This window comes from Protopterus annectens, chromosome 4.part0, assembly GCF_019279795.1.
Source record: "Protopterus annectens isolate FY-2018-M chromosome 4.part0, PAN1.0, whole genome shotgun sequence".
Classification (NCBI taxonomy): domain Eukaryota; kingdom Metazoa; phylum Chordata; order Ceratodontiformes; family Protopteridae; genus Protopterus; species Protopterus annectens.
The window spans coordinates 93,713,026-93,738,162 of record NC_056733.1 but is presented as its reverse complement, the minus strand read 5'-3'; the positions used below and the strand labels follow the sequence as shown (position 1 = coordinate 93,738,162).

Sequence of the window (25,137 nt, the reverse complement as noted above, 5' to 3'; positions counted from 1 at the left end):
GCATTAGCAACAGATAACAGCTTAGAATAGCTTGTCCAAAGAAACAGAAAAAAACAGAGGAATCTATCAAAGGATTCTAGTAAAGGAACTAAGTCTTTGGGCACTTTAAAAAAACTATCAGGCCTTTTAGGTGCTGGAGGATGGGAATCATGTGCAATGGAAATGGATGCAAAAGTGTCCAGAAAACCCTCCAAAACAAGGAGGATGGGTGCTGGCTTAAGAGTGCCCACATCTAGTAAATTGTAATATTTTTTTTGTACATCAAGCATTTGTCTAGATTCCCACTCAAAATGCTGAATCATCTTAGGTATGGTTTCCCCAAAGGATTTCTTCCACAGGAGAATCAAGGGATAAGATATTTTCCACCACCAGAAGTAACTTGACCAGGGGAGTACACCAAGGAATGTTTAGCTAACATCAGACTCCACATCTTCTTCCTCTAAGTATGTCTGAAGCTGTCTCGTTGAAATGGCAGAAGGAACAGAAGGGATAAAAGATGGTAGTTTGAGAATGGCCTTAAATAGGTCTTGTAAAAATTCCAATATTCTTTTTCCTGTAATACCTGAGGACAGGAAACCTTTTTCATATTTTCCCTACTATTTGAGAGTGTCAACTGCTTTAACAAATCATGGTAGATACAACCTCTGACATAGCTTGATTAAGGATCCTGGTACATCATCCCAAACTAATACTTGGGAATACCCTCTGGTCCTTCTGAAATTATAAGAGAAGGTTCCCCCCTTCTCCACTGTATCAGTAAAGCCAGTCACAATGGATGCAAGAGGATCAGATGTCACACTGGCCTCCAGTGGGGTTGCAATAATAGACACCTGAGAAGCAGTCAAACATATCACAAAAGTTAATGTCATGTTGGAGTCCATCTGGTCAAAGGATCAGGTCTAGGCCTTTTAAATTTCTTTTTAGGAAAGTGTGGGATGTCAGAAGTAGAAGGATCCGCCATCTTAATTTGGACAAGGTGCTATTACAGCTGAGTGACGTCTCCAGGCGTTTCTGCAGTTACCTCCTACTGTCCCTCTAGGCGTCAAATATTGCCTGTTCATATTTGCATTAATAATTCCAAAACCATGCTACATACAAGGTATCAGAATATTTTATCTCGAAGCATACATGATGGCAAACACAACTGTACGGATATATGATCTCTTGTCAATTAGTATTTGTTAGAACTGTAAGGTGATAACTTCATTTTTAAAGGCTGAAGCCGCACCCACTGAGAGTTAAAGGTACACACTCAGAAGAGCTGTACTGGAGGGAATGAGTTAAGGCACCGGGTCTCCAATATGTCATTGCCATTTTTGTACAAACAATTGGCAATATTGTATTTTTAAAGTTTTCTGCATCTAGGCGAAATAGACACTGGGAGTGATGATCCTTGTGACCTCTGGCTATATCCCACCAGACTGCCACCAATTAACGTGACGTCTCATTATCCCAAGTCAGTAACTAAGGAGCTTCAATCCTCACTACTGACTCCAGTGTGTGAGACCGTCTTAAACAGGAGTAATATTTCACGATTTTCCCCAAACAGCACTACAAGAACACGCTCTATTTTCCGGTGATGGGACTATATAGCTCTGTCCACCCCAAATTAAACTTATTATACACTTCAGAGCAATGTGTCCCAGTTTAAAACCTCTGATACACGCACCCTCAAAGCAAATTTAAATCTCACACATCCAAACACTTCTGGGGAAACCTGACAGATTTCCAGCTGTGTTCCTTCCACAAAATAATATGGTAATGCTCCCACCAATCAGTGTCTTCATGCTCTTTTAAAGGAGTGTCCAATTATGAAAATTAAATCAAAATAAATGACAGCTATGACCAGAGCAGCCAGGCCTTTGAGGGGACCTGGGGAGTATCAAACAGGTATAAACACACACTAATCTCTAAAGAAAAACACTGATTTCTAGCCACAATGTAAAGTAATGAACAACATTTAATAAGTAAAATGATTACAAGAATGTAAATCAATAGCTTTCAATCTACTTCTTTCGGCTTTTCCTGGTAAGGGGTCGCCACAGCGGATCACCTGTCCACTCATGATTGGCAGTGGAGTTTTACGGTGTCGAGTTGCCAGCCCGGTGTCCAACCTTCCACAGAAGGCACACACATTCAAGCCGAGGGCCAATTTAGAGTGCCCAATCCATCTACAGCATATATTTGGGATGTGGGAGGAAACTGGAGGAAACCCATGTGACCACAGGGAGGACATGCAAACTACACACAGAAGGCACCCCAGCCAAGGAAGGAACCGGGGAACCTCTTGCTGTAAGGTGACAATGTTAACCGCTGCACCACCGCGGCCGCCCTAAAATCAATAGCTTTCAATAAACACCAGAATGAAATTGCCAGAATGGTAAAATTAAACTGTAGGATAGAAGTCCATTACTCTAGAAAAACTCTGAGCAACTAAAACTTTCCTGACTTAACTAGAGAATACTATCCCTGATCTAATCTAAACCATAACAACAAGGTAGCGCCAGGCTTACAGTTTTTGGCGAGTTCTCTTTCATGGATGTCCACTGACTGCAACTCTTCACAAACTGCTCAGTACTTTAACTGCACAGCTTAACAGTCTCAATTGTCTTATTAACTCATTACATTCGAGTGACGCCTCCAGGGGCATCTGCAGTTACCGCCTACTGCTCCTCTATGCGCCAAATATTACTTGTTCATACTTGCATTAATAATTCCAAAAGCATGCTTCATACAAGGTATCAGAATATTTTATCTTGATGCATACATGATGGCAAAAACAATTATATTGATATTTGACCTCTGTCAATGAGTATTTATTAGAATTGTAAGGTGATAACTTCATTTTAAAGGCTCAGGCCACACCCACTAGGAGTTAAAGGTACACACTCAAAAGAGTTGTACTGGAGGGAATGAGTTAAAAAAATTAAACAAATAACAGTCAGCTGTTTGAAAAAAGTTCTTTTTCCTGTCAATCAGCTGTTCAAATAATCACCTAGCAACCAGGAACATTCTAATGACATCACCTAATGTTCAGCTGATTCTCCAGAGTTTATACTTTAGAATGTCCCTCACAAACATGTGCAATTAGAAATGTATGAAAACACTGACAGATTCTTTGAACATTCTGTGTAAACAGGGAGATACTCATTTTAAAACGTATTTTCATTTTCACAATTGGGCATGCTGGCATACAAGTTAATCTAAGAATATGCATAAATCTCCTGCCAGACATGCTAACAGAGAGGACAGTGTTTTTCAGTTTCTTCCCATTTCTCCCCCCACCTTATGACTTGAGCATGATTTTCAAGTGACCTTTTAAAACAAACGCTTGAGAAAAATTGGTCTACCTGGGAATATTTACCCACTTCTATCCTGGGCAATCCATTTGCATTGGCATTATTAACACCTCTGCAGTGTTCTCCTTCTGAGGAAACTCAGCTAAGCACAGATGCACTCCACAACCCAAAGCATCTACCTGTACAATAGATTCTTTTACTGTAATCTGGGCTGGCTAACACAGGGGGTCCTCCCAAAATCTCTTAATTTTTGGAATGCCTGTTCACAATATGTGGTCCACACTACCTTGTTCAGTTTATTCTTCCTAGTTAGGTCCATAACGGGTGCAGCTATGGTACTGCAATTGGGCACACATTTCCTTAGTACCCCGCTGTCCCTAAAACTGCTCTCACTTGTTTCTTAGTAGCAGGAACTGGCCAAACTTGAGCAACTCTTCACCTTTACAGGTTAGGGCCTAATTTTACAATTTCCCACTCTGTGCCCTAAGTGACCTCTGCCATACCCACTTGGCACTTACTGGGTTTAATGGTTAATCCTGCCCTACTTAATCTATCCAAGACCTCCATCACATGTTGGTCTGCAAATGCCCATAGCATAGTGTTCAATGTAGAGTTTAACCTCTCCATAAGACCATTAATCTGGGGATGGTAGGGGGTGGTCTTTAGACTTTTCACCCCACAATACTTCCACAGACAAGTCAGCAGGTTTGACATGAAGTTGGCATCTTGGTCAGTCAGTTTCTCCCTTGGAAACCCCACCCTGCTGAAGATTTTGAGCAAAGCATTTGCCACCTTTTCTACATCAATGTCACCCACAAAAGGAATATTAGGAACTTTAGCTAAAAATGGCAAATGGTAGGCTCTACCAACTGCTGTACTACCTCACCTTTCAGCCCTCCCTTTGGAATCCACTTTCTACACAACAAGCCTTCCTTCTATGCCTTAATATCCCCTTCCCAAGGAATATTAGGGAGTATAAATAGAAGTGTGAGATGGTAGGCTCCAGGCTTTACCAGCTGCCTTACTACCTCACCTTCCAGGTCTCCTTTAGGAGTCCACTCTTTATACAACAAACCTTTGGTTCCTGTATACAGGCTCCCCTCTTCCTTGAGCCTCAGGTGCTTCCTTAACCATCTCCCTCAAGCTTTGTAGTGTAGGGTCCATAAGTTGAGCTTGTCTCAACTGTACATTTGCGACCCTCCCAAGCTCCCCTACCGCAGGAAGCCTAGTATCTTCTGACAGCTGTACCTCACTCTGAGTACTACCACTCACCTCCATCTTTGCAGTCGCCATGTCCAAGGGAACATCAACACCTCCCAGCAGCTGTGGCTCACTTTCAGACTTACTGTTACAGGACAGCTTCTTCTCCGAAACGGCCACCACACTAGTCCCAGCTTGAGGTATGAGATCTGTCTGGGTCTCTCCCAGACCACCTGACCTACATACCTGTCTCCCAGCCTGTGTGTCACTGTTTACACACAAGGCACTGCATAATCAGTGTCATTCCCTATTGAGACATCTGCAGAAATATTCTCAAACACAAGCTCCCCTTCCACAGGAAGTCTTGTAACTTCCGACAGTTGCACTTCAGTGTCACTCTGGATACCACCACTTACCTCCGACCTTGCAGTCACCATGTCCAAGAGAACATCGGTACCCACCAGCAGCTGTGGCTCACACTCAGACTTATTGGTATTAGATAGCACCTTCTCTGAAACAGCCACCATGCCAGTCCCAGCTTCTGGTATGAGATCTTTCTGGGTCTCTCCCAGACTACTGGACCTACATGTCTTTCTCCATGACAGTCACTGCATGTACACAAGGTACTGATCAAAGGAATTCCCTATCAGGACATCTACAGGAATACCCTCAAACACACCTACTTGCTTTCTTCCTCTTCTACCCTCCCAGTCAAGATGAACCCTAGCCAAAGGTATTTCAAACGAGGTCCCTCCCAAAGCTCTGACTGGAGTGGACTGTCCAAGTCAAGTACTGCTCTTGTCTAACCACTGGGGATGGTAGGGGGCCTCCCAGTGGTTATATCAGAGGCTGCCCCCCCCTCTTAGCAGTTAACGAGCCAACAGATATTGCAAATATACTGGCGAACAGAGTCAATGCTAACTTTACCCCCCCCCCCTCAAAGGACCAATCACAATACCAGTAGATTACCAGGCACCCAGTATTACTGCTGCACAGATTAAAACAGCACTATCCAAGGCCATGAATACAGCTTCTATGGGACCTGACAGTATCCCTGGCTGTGTTCTACATGAACTACAGAGTGAAGTGGCACCTCACCTGTGTGCCCTGTTCAATCACAGCCTCACCTCAGGCTTTGTCCCTACTGAATGGCACACTGCTACAGTCATCCCTCTCCACAAAGGAGGAGCGACTACAGACCCTTGGAACTATCGCCCCATTAGCCTGATGAGTCTTACATATGGAACGCATCATCATGGACCTAATAAACAAGAATATAGGAATCTCCAAACTCTGGATCCTATAGTTTGGTTTTGTGAAGGGTAGATCATGCCTGCTCAACTTTGTCAACTTCTTTGAGTCAGTCACCAGAGCTGTGGATTAAGGTAAAGTGGTTCATAAAGCCCACCTTGATCTGGTCAAGGCCTTGGATACCATTCCCCACTCAGGAATCATAGAAAAATTTACTAAGCTAGGCATCAACCCATATATCACTAGGTGGGTTGCAAAGTAGCTCACAGACAGAACCCACAGTGTGAAAGTAGCTGACTCCCAGTCAGACTGCTGAACAGTGACGAGTGGAGTCCCACAGGTTTCGGTCCTGGGTCCTCTCCTGTTTGGTATCTACTTCTCTGAAGTCCAGGCCAATACGAAGGGACTCTGGCTGACAAAGTTCGTAGATGATTGCAAGTTGGGAGCTATTATTAACTCCCCAAGTAATGCTGACATCCTACAGAAAGCCCTCAATGAGACAGACGACTGGTGTCAGAACCATGGCCTTAAGCTCAATGCCAAAAAATGTGTCGTCCATCCTTTTTGGGAAAAACGCGGTTCCCTTGAAATACCAAACTGATGGTAGTCCACTGAACACAGAAGGCATTATAACAGATCTGGGAACACAGGTTGACAGCAACCTCTCTTTTGACCACCACATTGCCACTGTGGTCAAAAAGTCCTTCTATGTGGCACATCTCATCACTAAGGGTTTTGCAACCAGGAAGAAAAAGGTCATTAGCCTAGTACACACCTATGAACCAGTTTACCATCTACTAAGACAGGATATAAATTTTGGTGGTAATTTGGCACCCCAGCTGTTTGTAAACAACTTACTGCTGGCAGTTTGGCATCCACACCTTGCCTAGATGACCATATGGCTGCTATGCGTCTCCTCTGGTTACACTTGAAACATCTAATTCCTAACCATGCAGTTGGATTAGTAGTTTCCCCTGTTAGTGGTGAACTCTGTTGGTGTGGCTTAGACTGCCCCCATGGGTTCCCTTATGTCCATGTACAGCACTGGGTATCCCTTTCCTATGCAGTGGTGCTCTACTTGCCAAGTAGAGATCCCCTTTTCTCCCAAACTACTCTGCAGAGTTGCACTCATGGTCTAACCAGACTCTCATGTCATCAGGCATAGTACTGAAGGCTTTTCCCCTCAGCAAATGGTCTGCCAGTCCCTCAAAAGTGGTGACCTGATGTCCACTTACCCATCTGTGAAAGTAAGTACTTAAGTCTGCAATATAACCACATGCACTTTCATCTGTCTTGCATCTATGAGCACAACATTTTTTCCTATAAGCTTCATGTGCTACTTTAAAACAATCTAGACGAAATTTCTTAACTTTAACATAATTCAATCTACATTAGACAATTTTGACAAGGCCTGAACAGCTTTACCATGGAATAAGGGAGTAAGGAGATGAACCCAGAGCTCATGGATATCATCATACTGTCTACATACCCTCTCAAAAGTATGAATAAAACTATCAAAGTCATCCCCATCCCTGTACTGAGGAAAAAGTTTAAATCTCACAATACAAGTTAAACTGAGAATATTCACAAATCTCCTGCCAAACATGCTAACACAGATGACAGCATTTTCAGTTTCTTCCCAATCCTTATAAGAAATCCATCAAAATCTCATTTCCCTCTCCTAGCTGACATCTAGCAATATCAAATCACAATAACTGCAAGAAAAAACAAGGAAGGTTCCCCAATGGGGCATTTATCTGAACAAGACCAATCACTTATCTGAACAAGACCAATGGATGCAAGACCTGCATTCGGACTGGTGGCAAGATAGTCTGGGGTTTTCACACTCATATGTCTGCTTATGTACCCTTACACCTGTGAGCTTAGGTAAAATGTTAAACATATGGCTCTATGAAAGGTTTTGGCTTTGGTACCCCAGCTGGATTTCCAGGATATTTGGTGAGATAACCCAACAGTTTGGAGTACTGCAACACTAATCTACTAATCTAAGGAAGGACAAACACACACATACATACATACACACACACATATATATATATATATATATATATATATATATATATATATATCTACACACACACACACACATACATATACACACACAAACACACATATACAGATTATATATATATATATATATATATATATATATATATATATATATATATATATAATGTATGCACAAACACAAACAACTCATGTTGGGCACAGTGGAAATAAGGAAAATGACACTGAAAACGCAGGGATTGATTTAAACTATTTTAATAGTGAAAATTCATCAAGTTAAACCATTAGAATACAAGACAAAAAGAAAAGGTAGCAGTCTATCAAATATACATTACTAACCTCTAGGGTTGTAGCAAGTTTCAAAGACGTGCAGCTGATGGGGATTGTGTGTGAAAGTGAATACTTTTATCATCGAATCAAGGACTACTACAATCCTGAAAGGGGAAATATGCATCAGTTACATCTGTAGTATTTCAACTTAAACTATACTCTATTTAATACATGCATATCAAAACTTGTTGAAACACCACAAAGCTCAAGCCTACTCAAAGGTGTCAACATACTGGAAAAGGAAAAGAAGTAGCAGTGCAATCACCCTGCACTTTTCTAAGTCTTACAAAAGACAAACCGTTTCAAGTGTCTGAACAAATAAATGACTTGGTTAGAAGGTATAGACTCAAGCAATGAACACTAGAAACATTCCCCAATATGAACAAAGGCTCACAGCTTCGACAACTTGGTAATCTGGGTCAGAATTTTCAACACAGTTTTACAACTTCCCTATCTGAAGTATATCACAGCAACTGGACAACTTCATCACAAAGTGAGTTTTTACAATTGTTTTAGTTATAACAGTAACTGTAGTAATGAATGACACAGTTGTACTTCATGATGAAAAAGAAGTCACACAAAGCATATCAAGTATGACAGTAGGATAAAAACATTAAAAAGTCAGCAAAATTATGGCTGTTACAATGTTAACCGCAAGCACATAAGTTTGGCAATTTTCACAAATTCATAGGGCCAAAATTTGACCATGTAGTGATAGTGAATAAAGATCACGTATGGACAATCAAGTCCAGGAGTCTTGAAACTAGCCCATTATGCAAGTGCCCCTCTCCTACCTTGATCCTTTCTTCCTGTTGCAAATTTTCCCCAAACTCTTTGTTGATTAATACAGTACTACTACCTTAACCAATGTGCACGAGGGCACCACCACCATCATATGGAATAATACTTCCTTAATTCCACTTCAAGTTACTACTCATTTCACCCTTTACACTTCTGCTTGGACATTATGGTCCTTCTCAAAATTATACCAATATTCTACTCTCACATCCTTCACCATTTTAGTAATTGTAATTTAATGATGCCTCTTCTTTAACATGTTTGCAAGAACATTATACTGGATTCTGGATATGGCCTTTCCAATACCCTACATAAATGAAAAATAAACTTTGCATCTTTGAATTCCACAAATCAGGCTATGGCAACGCAGTATCTGGCTAGCTATTGACTTTTTCCACCAAAAGGACATACAATGATTCTTAACCACCTACCCTGTAAAGTGTAAGGTAAGAGAATTTGAAAGAAACTAGTTTGTCATTCTGTGATCAACAAATAAATCTTGGCATCACCCTGCTCAAAAACCTTCCATGATAGATACAAGCATACTAGACAGGATCTGTCGCAGCAATACATCCTGCAGCACTTTTGAATTACTTCTAACTGCCAACACCCAATTCTTTGCAGAAAGGCAGACGGTTTTCCTGAGTCCTAGAGGCTCATTTTAAGTAATGTATCACTGGAAAACTCATTTTGGGTGTTTACGCTGTAATTTTAGGTGTATACTGTTAAAACATTTCAAAGTGTTGAAGATGGCTTCTTCTCATAAGATAGTTTATTACCCTGGAAATTCCTTTTTACTTTCACTTCCCTATACGTAATACAGGAATACAGGTATTCTAGGTGCATCTAGGATATTTAGGTTAACGACACTGCATTCACTACACCTTTAGCTAAAAATGTATTCATAAATGCATTTTGCAATAACATTTTTCATAAGAAGAGACTGCCCACAACCTCAAAGCCGGGACTGTGCCCCCGATACGTTTGCAACTTGTCAACCAACTCCACAGACAGTGAACATTACTGGCTAAAGATCTTCCTCTCAGTCACCTGCTTCAATAAAGCAAGTTTCTTTTTTTTTTTTTTCATTAGTAAGCCAGAAAAAAAACAACTTACTTTTACATCCATTAGCAAATTATCGTAAAATTGTTGTAGATAACATCATGACATGAGGCATTTAATGGCTTACTTCAACATGACAAATATTTACGCTGTCAGCTCCTTTGATGCCTTCAGATCCAAAATTGTTTTGCCACTGAAACCAATGCTCAGAGTTACTTGTTTACAAGAATGTTCAGTTGTGTAAGTATACCATACCATAACAGTAGATTTTTGGAACAGTCACTGTAGCAGTAAATCACAACATTGGAGTTTACCCTACTTTACGTATACCTTCTCCTAGCTAAAAGTTTAAAAAATAGTGGTACAGTCAATATGAAAAAAATGGACCATTGTGGGACTTACACTGGCTAGGTAGTGACAAGAAAATACACAAGACTACCTTATACATCCCACATTGTTCCATTTTCTCTTCAGCTCTTTCAGCTAACTGTCTCCACAGGAAAGAGAGTCTGTGGTAGACAAACTGCTCTGCCTAGGTTTGACTAACTAAATGTATGCATTCACATCCACTGCTGTAGAAATAAATGTTTACATGCCCTGACCCCCCCAAACCTCACCCCACTAATTATGTAAGCAAGAATAATTAAAGAGTTTTATCAGAGTAGCTAAAACAATATGCACTTACTTTAAAAATCTATTTAACCCAAGTACAACTGCAGCAGGCTAAACCAATTTTCACTTAAAGTAACTATTTAAAAAGTACAACTATGCATGTATCTGGGTAAAACAGTGAAAATTTGTTATAAAACAGCAATATCTACTACAAAGATATGTACAAATATCTCCCTATAAAAGGGTATGCTTGGGGAAACAGCATAGCCTAAAATAAAGCTACTGCCACAAAAAAGAAACAATAAATCTGAGATTTACAGATGAACCATAAATCACATAACACAGTAACAATAATTCTCTGCATTAAAAAAAAATTAAACCCAAGACACAACAAATTTTGCAGTCCCTCTTCCTACTAATTGAACTACTTAACAATAAAAATTACTCCAAAAATCCAAACCCTTGTTTAGTAATTAATAAAAGAATACCGGTTAACAACAAAAATAACAAAGAAACAGACCTTTCAGCTTGTACTACAATCAAATTAAGTCTACAGAATACGCTACATAGGCATCAACATTATAAGTATTTCCAACATTATGAGTCTTTGGCTACAAAAACAGAATGTGGCAAGTATTAAAATATTTTAAGTGAGATTTTTTCAAAAACGCAGTGATACAACTGCTAAAAATAATTTTCTGATTTGGTGTTGTTCAAAATACCATGGTCATCCTTTGCTTTAGGAAAACTAGTCGAAACAACCTAATAGATAACCAAAGCCATTTGTTGATATTTTCATCTTACTTGCAACACTGAAATGCTTTGTGTGTTGACTGTTTCATCATGCAGTCTAGTGGTGTCATTCATTACATTTACTTATAATAATGGCATGCATGTGCTGCCCTCATATGCAGACATGAAGCATTAGTGGAAAGCAAAGTGCTGCACACATCAAGGTACATGTATAGCACTGATAGTACTTGCTACATGGACCTTCCAGCGACCATGTGGGAGCACAGTAGGTGTAACTCCAGGCATCTGACTCATGGATACTACGCCAGTTCCTCCAGGTTATGCAACAGCACATGGAAACATGTGGTTTTCAAGTACCACACAGATGAGAAACACTAAGTGGGTGTTCTTTCCAGAGGTACTTGGTCGCATCAACTGTATGTACATCAGGGACAACCGTAAAGGATTCCAATGCATCAATTGCCAGGTGACCTGCAAATGCACAGGGTACAATACAAGTGCACCACTCGGGCAATATTCTCTCACAAGAGGTACGAGCAAGTTATACCAGCAATTTGGGTGGAGTGACTTCTCTCAGTGACATCTCCATGACTGCTCTAGATATACTGAATAAGGATGGCCTCCTAAAGAAAGTAGCCCACAAAACGTTACAGGCCAAAAAAGAGGCACACAGCTAACAAAGTGGACTGGTGAAGATATGGAAGAAATTATGTACCGTTACTATTACATAAAAAGCCCAAACATTTCAGACAAATGATATGCAGAAAGACTGAGATATTAATTAGTGGAAATAAAAATATTTGCACATGAAAAACTGTTAAAAGTTACAAATAAAAATTTGTTTTCGTTAACATAAAAAATCCGTGAAAAATATCACAGACAAAGAAGCTTTGGGTCACCTGGAAAAAGAAGCTGCAGAGGAAGTGAGAAAACCCAAAATTTTTTTAAAGGTATAAAAAAGAAACATGAACATGGGAAAGAAAAACAGATTCAGTATGATGGGGCAATATTTATGCAGAGGAGAAAGCCAAACTAAACAATAATAATTAAAAAAACAGCAACACGTGTATTTGAAGAGAACAACAAGCACACACATCTGGACATGAAAAATTTCACAACACAAAAACTAAGATCACAAAGGAGGAATGTAGAAAACAGGATTAGTAAGACAGAAGTTAAACAAATAGAAACTGAAGTGATGGACTATTGAAGTAAAAAGTTTAGTATATAGACTCCAACATAGGCAGTGATGCAACATGATGGAAGAATGGGCCCCCAGAATAAAGTGTAGTAGGGAGTCCACAAGGCATCTGATGAATTGCCACATAGTGATGCCTTGGAGCCTTCTGTACAAGACCTGAACAAAAGTTCAGTTGACAATGCACAGCATGGAAAGGATCAGGAGACCCTGGCAACTCTGACACGGGTAAAATTGCAGCATGATAAGCCAGTGGGTCCCATATGAAGGGATATCAGAATAAGCAAAATATGAAGAGGATAAGTCTCAGGGCAATGTTTATGAACCTTCTTTCGAAGATCTGCAGGAAATAAGACAGCAAAAAAATCCTCAGTCCAGAAGAAAATGATCTAAGGGCAGACATGCTCGACTTAGAGACAGACATACAGACAGATATATTAAGCTAGATGAAAAAAACAGGTTACAGAAAGTAAATAACCTAAAACGTTAGAAGATTGCCAAAACAGATGAATACAGTAACCAAGACTACTAAGAGAAATTCAAGTGATAGAAATAAATAGGATATATTAGTGTATAGTTAAACTAATAATGGATAAAATGTTACCACAAAAAAGTAGAACAAAGGAAAGGAAGGAAATAAATAAGAGTGCCACTATGGAAGCACCCAATAAAGAAAAGAAAACAAATTATAAAACAAGTAGTATCACTATTAGAACAGTACAGAAAAATGAACAGATCATCAAAAATCCTTAGAAAGAAGACATAGTAAAAAGCAGCACATAGTATCAAAACAGACGAGGATGCATCATTCACTATTGCTAATAATAAACTAAAAATATTAGCATAAGCAGAAAAAAATTAGGAGGTATGCAGACAAATATTAAGGAAAACTACAAAATAAGCCATTCATTATTGACCCAAAAAGATATAGAGAACTGGGAAGCAAAGCAAAAGGAATAGAAACTTCACCCAGAAATGAATACATAGGTACATTTTGGGGAGGTATTTACGAAGATCATGTTGAACCATAAAGATGTTATATGGATAGAAGAATTAAAAAAAAACAGTAAGGAGCCTGACTGTAAAGGATATGAAATGGGGTAAAGTAACAGCCAGAGAAAATGATAAAAAATTAAACACTTGTAAATGGAAAACCCCAAGCCAAGATGCAGTACCCTAACTTCTTGTTAAAGGTATTAACATCTTTACACACAAAATTTAGCCATGAGCCAGAACTGCTTAAATGCACATCCCAGACATAAATCTGTTTAACAGGAAAAACTAGACTCTTCCTCAAGATTTAACCTGTAAACCATCCTAAAACAAACAGACCAATAACCTACCTTCCAACAATACACAAATTCTATGCCTGAAATGATGCAGATAAGAGTTTATAATCATTTTGGAAAAAAATCAATTATGGCAACAAAGCAGAAAGGTAGTAAAAGAAAAGTCATATGAAACAAAGAACAATTTGCTGTTAAACAGAGCCATAACAGACAACTGAAAAAAGGAAAAGAAACCCAAGTATGGCATGTACAGACGACAAAAAAATATTTGACAGTATGCCACATTCATATAGTTAAAGGAATGCTCATATTTATACAAGATACACCTGCATTGATCAAATCTATTACATTGACCATGAAACGGTGGTAAACCACTTTGCAACTGAGCCATGACAATGGACATATCATCCCAGGGATTAAAATTCAAAGGGGGATATTTGATTCTTTGTCACTGCTGCTGTTGCTCTATCTTGCCTTAAACCCATTAGGCAATTTACTTTACAGATTAGGCTATGGTTACAATTTCACCCCAGAAACCAGCTGACTTTGTTCCAAACACCTTTATTGAATTATCACTTCTGACATAGGCAAAGTTACATTCATATAAAAATAATCAAACTATATTAACATAACAAACATACTTCACATATACTACTATACATCACATAACCTAAGAAATATTACATAAATTATCCAACTCCTGCCTTATTTTAAAGAAACATCTTTATTAAACCATCATTTACTACATATGCAATCACATATTTACATAAATGCAAACAAACCACACAGGCACAATCCTGCTTGTAAGCATTTTACATCACAAACCATACTGACACACTCCCAGTTGCAAACATTATACATCACTGAATCTACCCAATCTTTCTCACTCAAACATTACATAGCTCATTTTAAGTCCTGCCGCCTTCTAGACCTCATTCCTCCTTTGTATGCATTGTTTACACAATTCCCATTTTTTCTTATGTAGTTTGCTCCTACCCTTTTCTAAAGATCTTAATTCCAGTTGTTTTATCTCTGTTAACTATATTCACTACTTCCAGTAAAGTTGGTTTAGATTTTGATTTCCTTTTTCTTATAACTGATTTTTTGGCAGCCACTATTATTAGACACAGCAAGGCCTTACCACGTCTAGGCAATTCTGATTCTGTATCATAGCTCAGAAAAATCATCTACCTCATCAGACCAATCTGCCCACCCAGCATTCCAGACAGTGCATCCTGCAGGGGGATCCTTAAAGTCCACCAAATCACCACACTCCCAGAAAATTTGTTCCCAATTACTTTTCTTCCACTTTACACCTCCAACAATTACTGCCTGAGGAAGAATTCTCTGGAGTCTACTTGGGGTATACAAATATCTATGTAAACATTTCCAGGAAAAAATCCTAAATCTTCTAATTCTGTTGTGTATTTGGGAGACATACATATATCCTTCCACTGTTTCTTTGTAAATTGCTTATCCAATCTCTCTTCCTAATCCTTTCTAACCTCCTCTGATTGATTCTTATAGTTATCATGCAATATTTTATATGCTCTACTAATTATTCCTTTTTAAATGGCAACTTCTGTTCTAGATTCTATTAAAAATTCTACCAGTGCTGGTCTTTCATTTAGGACACTCCTATTTCTTTCTCTTTGCCTATACTCTGAAATCAATCCCTGATATGGAAGGCACTCTCTAACCTGCAGTCCAAATAAATTCTTGGCGTATTCGCATTCTATCATCTTTCCCTTTCTAGTTATTTGCTACCAATACCTTGGTTCCTTTGCCAGTTTTCTCCAATAAATTCTGGCCCCCTCTCGCCTATTGTGTGTATCCATAAACTGCAGTCATCCCTATTGGCAGAATCTCCTTTCTCTATTCACATGTTGGTTTAGTTCTTAGAATACTTTCTGCTACTTTATGGATATAATATTCTGCAGAATTACTGTTATTCGCCTTAAAGGCCTAAATCCAAAATCCCAGTTTTTCTTTGTTTCTTGAGCTTCCCTCATGTTTCATCATCATCCCTTTCCACTTTGAATTATAGTTTTCAGCTTGTGCTATGTAAAGGAGTCTTAACTGTGTAGCTCTGAAATACCCCTTCAGATTGGGTAATCCAAATCCACCCTGTTCTACTGGAAGAATCATCTTATCCCACTTCATTCTTCCCATCTTCCCCTCACAAAGTCCTTCAGCTCTTTATTAATTGCTACCCACAACTTCTCTGGCTGATAAAAATATGCCTGACCAATGTATAAGACTAAAGGGACTAAAACATTTTAACTGCTTGTATCTTTACTATCCATAACCATATAACAAAGCTTCCATTTTCTCAGTTTTTGTATTATCTTTTGCTTACTCTCTTCCCACATATCCTTAGCTGCCACACTAGAATCATTTTTATTCCATACTCCTAAATATTTAATTTTATCATGTCCCCATAAATATGGGTAATCCTGAATCTATTCATGTGTGGGTACATAATTTACCATTACTGCCTTAGTTTTAGCTTAATTAATTTTTGTATCCCGAAAAGATCCGAAATGGTCTCAAAATGTTCCACAGCACTGTAATGTCTTTTTCTGGTTTTGTCAGTTACAAAATTATATTTGCAAATAATGCCAGCTTTTCTTGACTAACATACCAATTACATCCTTGAACTTCTGATTCCCTTATTTTCTTTGCCAATGGTTCTAAATATACTGCAAATAATAAAGGTGAAAGATGACACCCCTGCCTGGTTCCTCTGCCCAAGCAGAAATTATTAGAGGGGACCACACCCACTTTAATTTTCACATCTAATCCCTCATACATTGTCCTAATTAACCTTATATTTTTTTTCAGGAAATGCAAGTGCTTCCATTGCTCTGCTCAAAGTCCCAGCTACACTTTCTCTGTATCAAGACCCACCAACAATGGTATTTTCTTGAATTCTGCTTCCCTCTGGATCATCAACATTCTGTTAATGTTGTCAAACATTTGCCTCCCTTCCATAAAACCACACTGATCCATATACATCGGTTTTGGCATTATTTTTGCCATTCTTTTAGCCAATACAGACATGAACACTTTACAATCATGGTTTAGTATTGAAATGGGCATGTATGAAACTGCATCTAATGGATCTTTACTCTCTTCAGATATTACAGCTACCACTGCTTTCCTCCAGGACAGTGGTACTTCTCCACCTCTTAAGATACTGTTCAACAAAACCTTCTAGATCTTTATCAGTTTTTTCCCTCCTAGCTTCCAAACTTCCACAGAAATACCATCTATTCCTGGGGACTTTCCTGTACATTGGTTATACATCACAATTTTTATCTCATCTCCCCCTATCCTGTTAGTAATGGAGCCTCATCTACCTCTAACCTTGGCATATTTAATTACTCCATAAACATTTCCATTTGTATCTTTCCTTGATTTTCATATTTCTCTGCTTTACAGAGACTCTCATAACATTTCTGAAATATTTCTAATACCTCTACAGAATATCTTGTTAGCTTCTTTGTTATAGGCTCCCTAAGTTTGGTGACAGCCCTTTCTACTTCCTGCTGCCCGAGTCATTGTGCTAAAAGTTTTTGTGCTCTAGTGTTATCAAAAAAACAGTTGCTCGACACCAATCTTCTAAAGCTCATGCATATTATCAAGGTAATCCCTTATTTTCTGCCTAGCATTCTGCAGTTGATCCTCTTCTTGTTCTGTGAGATTCCCCATTCCGCAACATTAGTCAGTCCTGCTAAATAATTCTCATTACTACTTAACCATAGGTCCCTTTTATTTCCACCCTATTTTTAAACTCCACCTTAATTTTATCCCACTCCCTAACTATATTCTTAGAAGAAATTTCTATCCTCTCTAATAGCCCCTGAATAATCTCCACTACCCATTCCTTAAATTCCTCTCTTTTCAATAGACAGGTGAAAAAAGCATCAATGTCTCGTTTTTATTTCATTACCATGTGTTTTTATTTTACTTATTATTGGCACATGATCTGAAATGGTCACTGGGTGGGTATAAAAACCTTCAATTAAATGCACATGTTCCTGTGAAATGTAAATTCTCTCTAGCCTAGCCCAGTTTTTAAATCATGGGGACTAATATGTAAATTCACTCCAAGCTCTTATTACTGAATTCACAACTTCCATGCCAAATATTTTCATAAATGTCTTCAAAACTCTACCCTCCTTTGTTAAAATTTCCCTTCTGGGCCCCCCAGACACATCTTCTTGGCTACAAATCAAATTCCAGTTCCCACCTACAAGTAATATTCCTTGCTGAAAACTGATCATTTCTCCCCAGAATTTTCTTAAGCTCCAATAAAGCAGTTTTAGGAGGAAATGTAAATACATGTCAGTGTAATCCTCCTCCCTTGCCAGCAGCCCCTTAGCACTACAAATCTGCCATTATCTTTTTTTTATCATCTTCTTCTATCATTGGAGTTCCCCTTGCAATTAATATAAATACACCTATTTTCCTTTGTTCCAGGTATTCCGCTGAATAACCATCCTGAAAACCTTTCTTTATCAAATTCACATGTTGAGTCCTTTCTAAGTGCTTTTTCTGTAACATAGCAATTTGCACTCTACATTTTCAATATAGTTCACTACTCGTTCCTGTTTGTATTTATCTTTGAAGCCACTTACATTTAAAGACATGAAAGAAAGAATCATTGCATTAAAAAGTTATTCCCACCTTTCATGTACAATACCTTTTTTGTTACATGTCTAGTTTCGGCTTTTGTGTTACATGCATACACTGTTTGGCAGGTTGAACTTTTATACTGTTGTTTCTTCTCATACACATTTGAGCCTATGTAATGTCATACAAGACTTTTTTGTTTGAGGGCTTTCAATAAAACAAAAACACACCCCCAATACCTTCTAAAAACCTATTAACTTAATGTTTGTTCTTCTTTCGGCTTTTCCCAGTTAGGGGTCGCCACAGCGGAACTCCGGTCCGCCAATGATTGGCAGTAATTTTTTTACGGGTGCCAGCTCGGCGCTCAACCTTCAGCGAAGGCACGCCCATTCTATGCATGTCTTTCGAATACCACTTGACCACATGGAGGACATGCAGACTCCACACAGAAGGCACTCCAGCCAAGAATCGAATAGGAGAACCTCTTGCTGTGAGGTAACAACGCTACCGCTGCACCACCTACAAACACACAAAACTATGTACACCTTAAAATATTGAAGTTTTACCCTCCTAATAGGAAAACAAGTCTCAAACTGACAACCACACATACAGACTTGAGTTAACCTAAAAGAAAGGTCATCCATGCTAAGATGCATGGTGCAGCCTGTGCATCTACTATGTGCTGATTGGTTTTGTCTTATCTTTATATCTCCAAAGCGAAAAAAAGTAAAAACAGGTTTATTACTTTGCAACTAAACAGTATGATACAAAAATAAATGGTTAAGCACTTTTCGTCTTAACTTAGAAGACTTCTTCAGACCTACAACAGTAACACAAGTGCTCACTTTAATACAGACCACATGGTGGTTTCAAAAAACATTAACCAATTGTACTGCATAAGTAATTAAGTATGTAAGTAGTTAAGCTTGGATACTCCCAGTTTTTTTAATTTCTCCAAATCTTTTGAGTTTCTAATACCATGACAGGAATGGACCCCACTAAGTCAAAGCATGATTAAAGACTCCCAAGCTGGGTGAACCCCTGAATGTTTTCAGACCACATTTACTTTGGGAAAGCCCATGAATGCTTTTGGAGAACATGATATACTTTGGAAAAACAATGAATGCTTTCAGAGAACATTGTCTCCTAGCCAATTTCTCTCTACTTTCCTGTTTTTTTCCAGAGCCAATCACTCTCCACCAGACTGTGGCCAGTTGATCTTTATCAGATCGTCTCCATGGAGACATGCGAACCAGGCAGCCAGTTTCTCTATCAGACTGTTTCAATGGAAACAAAGACCAGCTGCAGAATTGTTACTGAGCATGCATGTATTTGCTAGAAAAAAGCCTCATAATATTCAAAGTTTTTTATATTTACTTGCACTGTTTTAAAAACGTATTACTAAATCAATCTAAAGTCTTTAATCCAGTAATTTCCCCATTCAAGAATGAGAAAGCACATTTTTCCTTTATCATGCTTTTTAACTAGGCTTTTTTATACAGTGCACTGCCTACATTTCTTAAAACTAAACAAGGAAAGAAAGAGAGAAGGAGGGCGAAATAAATTAAAAGAAAAAAGAGCAGCACCTGTATAGTCCCCATTACACTTAAAAATAACTGAAAAAACTTTACTTTATAGAATGTAAAGAAAACCACATGCCATACAACTGGTACTATTTAAGAAAAAAAATATTTACTTACAGTTAAACCCCCCCCCCCCCAAAAAAAAAAAAGCTTTTTTCCAAACATTAATGACATGAAGCAGGCCATATGCTTTAGAGTCCCCCCACAAGTCCAACAAATTCTGAAAAAGTCCAATATTTCCAGATTTTCTTGTTCTATCATATTTCACAAACATAATTATTGCACTGCAATCATATCAAGTTACTGGTTTTATTACTGTTCATCTCTTGGAACCCTCTCTCTGCTTCATTTCCAATGTAGTCTCGATTCTTCTAGTCAACTCTTGTGCTCCTTCCTTCCTTCTTGCCAACACTTTCCATTGAAAATTTTGAAAACAACTGAAAGGGTTTCAAAGGTACAGTCCCTCTGTGGTCTTTACTACCAGAAGAACAAGCAGCAGAATCCCCTTCTGTTTCACAGCTTACTTTTTATTGGACAAACTTTCATATTTCCTCCTTAGCATGTACTTCATCAAAAATGATTTTTTCCATCCAGGGAAGAATACCTTGAAGACAGCTGGGTACAGCAGTTTGAATCTCACACCTACACCCTGACATCCCCTGAATAGTGGAATACAGTTCCTCTTCTGTCTGCTGTACAATGAGTAACCATTTTCTACAAACACTGCTGCCTCCCACCTTTAGTAGTTTGTCCTTCTGCCCCAATTTTGTCAGAATCAACTCCTCCTGCTGGTAGAATTGCATCTTTACTATTAAAGGTCTGGGTTGCTTTCTTACAGCCAGGTTTGGAGCATACACACAATGTCCCCTTTCAACTAACAGCTCCTGCTGTGGAATACCAGTCCAGTTGCTTATTTCTGCTTTCATAAAATTAATGCGGTCTGTTCCTTCCAGCTTCTCTGGTATAGCTGAAAATCTTAGGTTTGCCCTACATGTTCTGTCCCTCTTATTCTATTATTTTTTTAAAGATCTCTTCTTGAGCAGTGTCATATTCAGCCAGCCTTTTCTTTATTTTGACCTCTAATTTTTGCAGTTTTATCATCTCATCTGAACATCTGTTTAAAGCGTCTTCCATTTTTTTCCAGTGTTTTGTGTATATATACACCAGCTGTGTTTTCTGTACTTTAACCAGGTCTGTATGCAGTTGTCTTGTGTCTTTCTGTAGGTTACTGGAAGTCATTTCTGAAGGTTGCATTCCTTTTTGTTGATCAGCTGCAGAACTTTCCCAGTGTTTCTCCCTCACTTTGTGTAGCTTATTTTTTTTCCAGGTCTTCAGTATTTCTTTATTCCTGGCATCCAGGCAGTGCACTTACTAGCCAGTTACTGAAATTTACCCATAAACACAAGTCTACTAGCCTTCTCTGCAGAGTTTCTGTTTTCACACTGAAAGAGCCAGAAACAAGCTGTTACTCAAAGTGCAGCCATCTTGGAAGACCTTGTTTAAAGACTTCTCATCTACTTTTTGTGGAAGACTTAAAACTGCTCATCAGATGAAGAGTTGAAAGCACAACTACAAATATTTAAAACTTTCTCAAATGATATAATAATGACATTTGGTCTTGATAAATGTGCAAAAGCAACATTTAACAAAAAAAAGGCTCCAGCAACAAGAAAATATCAACCTGGGACAGGAATATGATAAATTAAACAGGAGTGAGTGTATAAATATTTGGGAACAGATGAAGGATTGGCAATAAAATGTGAACAAATGAAAATAAAGCTCAATAAGGAATATTTCTGAAGACAAACACTACTATGGAAAACTGCCTTGACATCAAGGAATAAAGTCCAATCTACAAATACATTTATTATTCTTCTAACTTTCAGTTTTGGGTTGAATGACTGCCCCCAAAAAGTACTGGATCAACTGGACGCCAACAAGAAAAATGCTTCATGCTTATCAAATAGAGTTGATAGTTTTTATTGGAAAATTTGCAGTTTCCTCAAGATTGATGTTGCTATTGTTTGTGAGATGTGGGTAAAGAACAGTGACTGGAAGCCAGTTATGTCAGTGTATACATGTTTTTCTGCACAAAACACCCTAGGAAGATCAGACTCCTGGAAAGATTCAATAACAGTCATAGGAATCTCTTCCCGAACCAAGGTCTGAGGAATCCCCCCCCTCAGTGCTTAAGAAATAATGAGCCAAGGTTCTCCCTCAACATCAGATACAGACATATGAAAAGCCTCCAGGGACATACAAGAAGCCAGATTCATCCTGGTCTCCAAGGGGTCATGGCAGAAGAATCCAAAATAACAACTGGATGGTCTTCTGGGCTTTCACTAGCCTCAAGACAGACATCTGGGGGATGGACAGCAGCCAGATCAGACTTAACTTTTTTTGGCCGTCTTCTAGACAGATGGCTAGCCCTCAAGACGGGAGGATTCCACTATAGCATCCTAAGCCAACAAATTCAGATGATGGTTCTCTAAGTGTATGGCCAAGGAGGAGACATTACTACATAGGATCTTTGGCACAGGCACCTAGCTGATAAGAGCACTGTGTATGATCATGGGAGGCACTCAAACAGAAGACACACTCATGACGATCTTAATGGGGTATCTGCTTCCCACACTAACATTTTCCTTTTCTGGATGACATGGACAATAATAGCCACAACAAATAAAAGAAGGAGAAGAAATCCCAAGGGAGCACTTATCTGAAAACATGGTTTAGTGACCAGCATAGCATAAGGGTGTTCAGACAGACATTCAACAATGGCGTTCAGACTGGTGACAAGTAGTCCTGGGTGTGTGCATCCATATATTACCTTAATGCCTTACACTTTGAATGGAGAGCATACACGTGTGACATATGACGCTTATAAGAACTAAAGGCTTTGTTATACTGATCAGACATTGCGTTATCCTTGGCAAGAAATCTTTTAGGCAAAGAATACTACAACAGTGATATGGAAGAACATCATATTAGACATTATTAGTGTTACTTTATGTCACATTTTACCACTACTTAAGTGCAGTGATCATGGGATTATAAAGATGAATTTGTTGCTAGACAATTCTTCCAAACTTAAATCTAAACCAATGCAGAGAAGATTAATAACAGATTATATGTTAGAAAAACAGTCACTATGTAAGACTAATTGGAGTGATGCTTTTAGTGTAAAAAATGCATAAGGAATGTGGAAAGTTTTGAAAGAGAAATTGTTTGAATGCATAAAATAAAAAAAAATGTTTACCATGAGGATCTAGACACACAACTTCAGGAGGACACATTTCCATAAGAACAAGATACTTGATTAAAATGAGATACACAAAAATATAAGAAACGGAAAAGTGGCTGAACTACAACTTTGAAAACAAACCAGCTGTACAGGACAAATTAAGCAAAGTGCGATACGAAATCAAGAAAACTTTGAAGAAAATTCAAATAAAGATATTGAGCATAACAGGAAACCATTTTATAGACAAGATGTGCTAAGAGAAAATACATACATATAATTTGAAGGTGTACATAGTTTTGTGTGCGAGTATTACGTTAACAGGTTTAGGGGGCATTCGGAGTGTGTTTGTTTCTTGTTTGAGTGCTTTCAATAAAACAAAAAGTTTTATAAGATGTGACATAGGCTCAAATGGATACGACAAACAACTGTATAAAAGTTCAACCTGCCAAACAGTGTATGCATGTAAAACAAAAGTTGGAACTAAACATTTAACAAAAAAGGTGTTGTCCATAAAAGGTTGGAATAATAATTTTTTAATACAATGATGCTTTCTTAATATCTTTAAATGTAAATGACCTCACAGACAAATGCAACCAAGGAGTAGTAGTGAACTATATTAAAACATGTGTACAAAGTGCAAATAGCTATGTTACAGGACGCGCACACACAGAAAGAAATGAATATGTGAATTTGATAAAGGTTTTCAGGATGGTTATTCAGCAGAATACCTGGGGCAAAGGAAAAGAGGAGTACTTATATTAACTGTAAAAGGAGCTCCAACAGTGATAGAAGAAGATATAAAAAGATAACAATGACATATTTTCTAGTGCTAAGGGACTACTGGCAAAGGAGGAGGATTGCACTGGCATGTAATTAACATTCCACCTAAAATTGCTGTAATAGAGCTTAAGAAAATTCTGGGAGAAATAATCAGTTTTCAGCAAGGAATATTACTTACAGGTGGGGACTGGAACTTGATTTGCAGAAGTGCGAATGTGTCTGAGGGGCCCAGAAGGGAAAATATAACAAAAGAGGGTAGATTTTTTTAAGAAATTTATGAAAATATTTGGCATGGAAGATGTGAATTCAGTAATAGGAGTTTGGAGTGAATTTACATATTATTCCCCTAAATATAAAAACTGGGCTAGGCTAGACAGAATTTACATTTCACAGGAGCATGTGCATTTAATTGAAGGTCTTGATATGCACCCAATAACTATTTCAGATCATGCACCAATAATAGCTAAAACAAAAACACAGGGCAATGAAATAAAAATGATGCACTGAAGCTTTTCCACCTATGTGTTGAAAAGAGAGGAATTCAAGGAATGGGTAATGGAGATTATTCAGAAGCTGTTAGGATAGAAATTTCTTCTGAAAATATAGCTGGGAGTGGGATACAATTAAGACTGAGTTTAAAAATAGGGTGAAAGTAAAAGAAATGGAGCTGTGGTTAAGAAGAAACAAGAATTATTTAGAGGGACTGACAAATGTGCAAGTATTGCAGAATAAGGGGACTCTCACAGAACAAGAGGATCAAATGCAGAATGCTAGGCAGAAAATAAGGGATTACCTCGATAATATGCACGAGGTTAGAAAGTTGCTGTTAAACAACTGTTTTTTGATAACACTAGAGCAAGACAACTTTTAGCACAACTCAGGCAACAGAAAGTAGAAAGGGCTGTCAACAAACTTGAGGAGCCTATAACAAAGAAGGTAACAAGAGATCCTGTAGAGGTATTAGAAATATTTCTCTATAATGCAGAGAAAAATGAATATCAAGAAAAGATACAAATGGAAATGTTTATGGAAAATTTAAACATGCCAAGGTTAGAGGTAGGTGAAGCTTAAT

General features: G+C 38.3%; 1 protein-coding gene across 2 annotated transcripts in view; it reads right to left on the bottom strand.

Annotated features, from left to right (window-relative positions):
- Window positions 1-25,137, bottom strand: part of WDR45B (WD repeat domain 45B) — a 1,288,431-nt gene that overhangs the window by 432,995 nt on the left and 830,299 nt on the right. For both annotated transcript variants that reach the window (XM_044068126.1, XM_044068127.1), the window contains exon 5: window positions 8,118-8,212. In XM_044068126.1, the coding sequence (XP_043924061.1) occupies window positions 8,118-8,212 (95 nt within the window). The remainder of the gene's footprint in view (window positions 1-8,117; window positions 8,213-25,137) is intronic.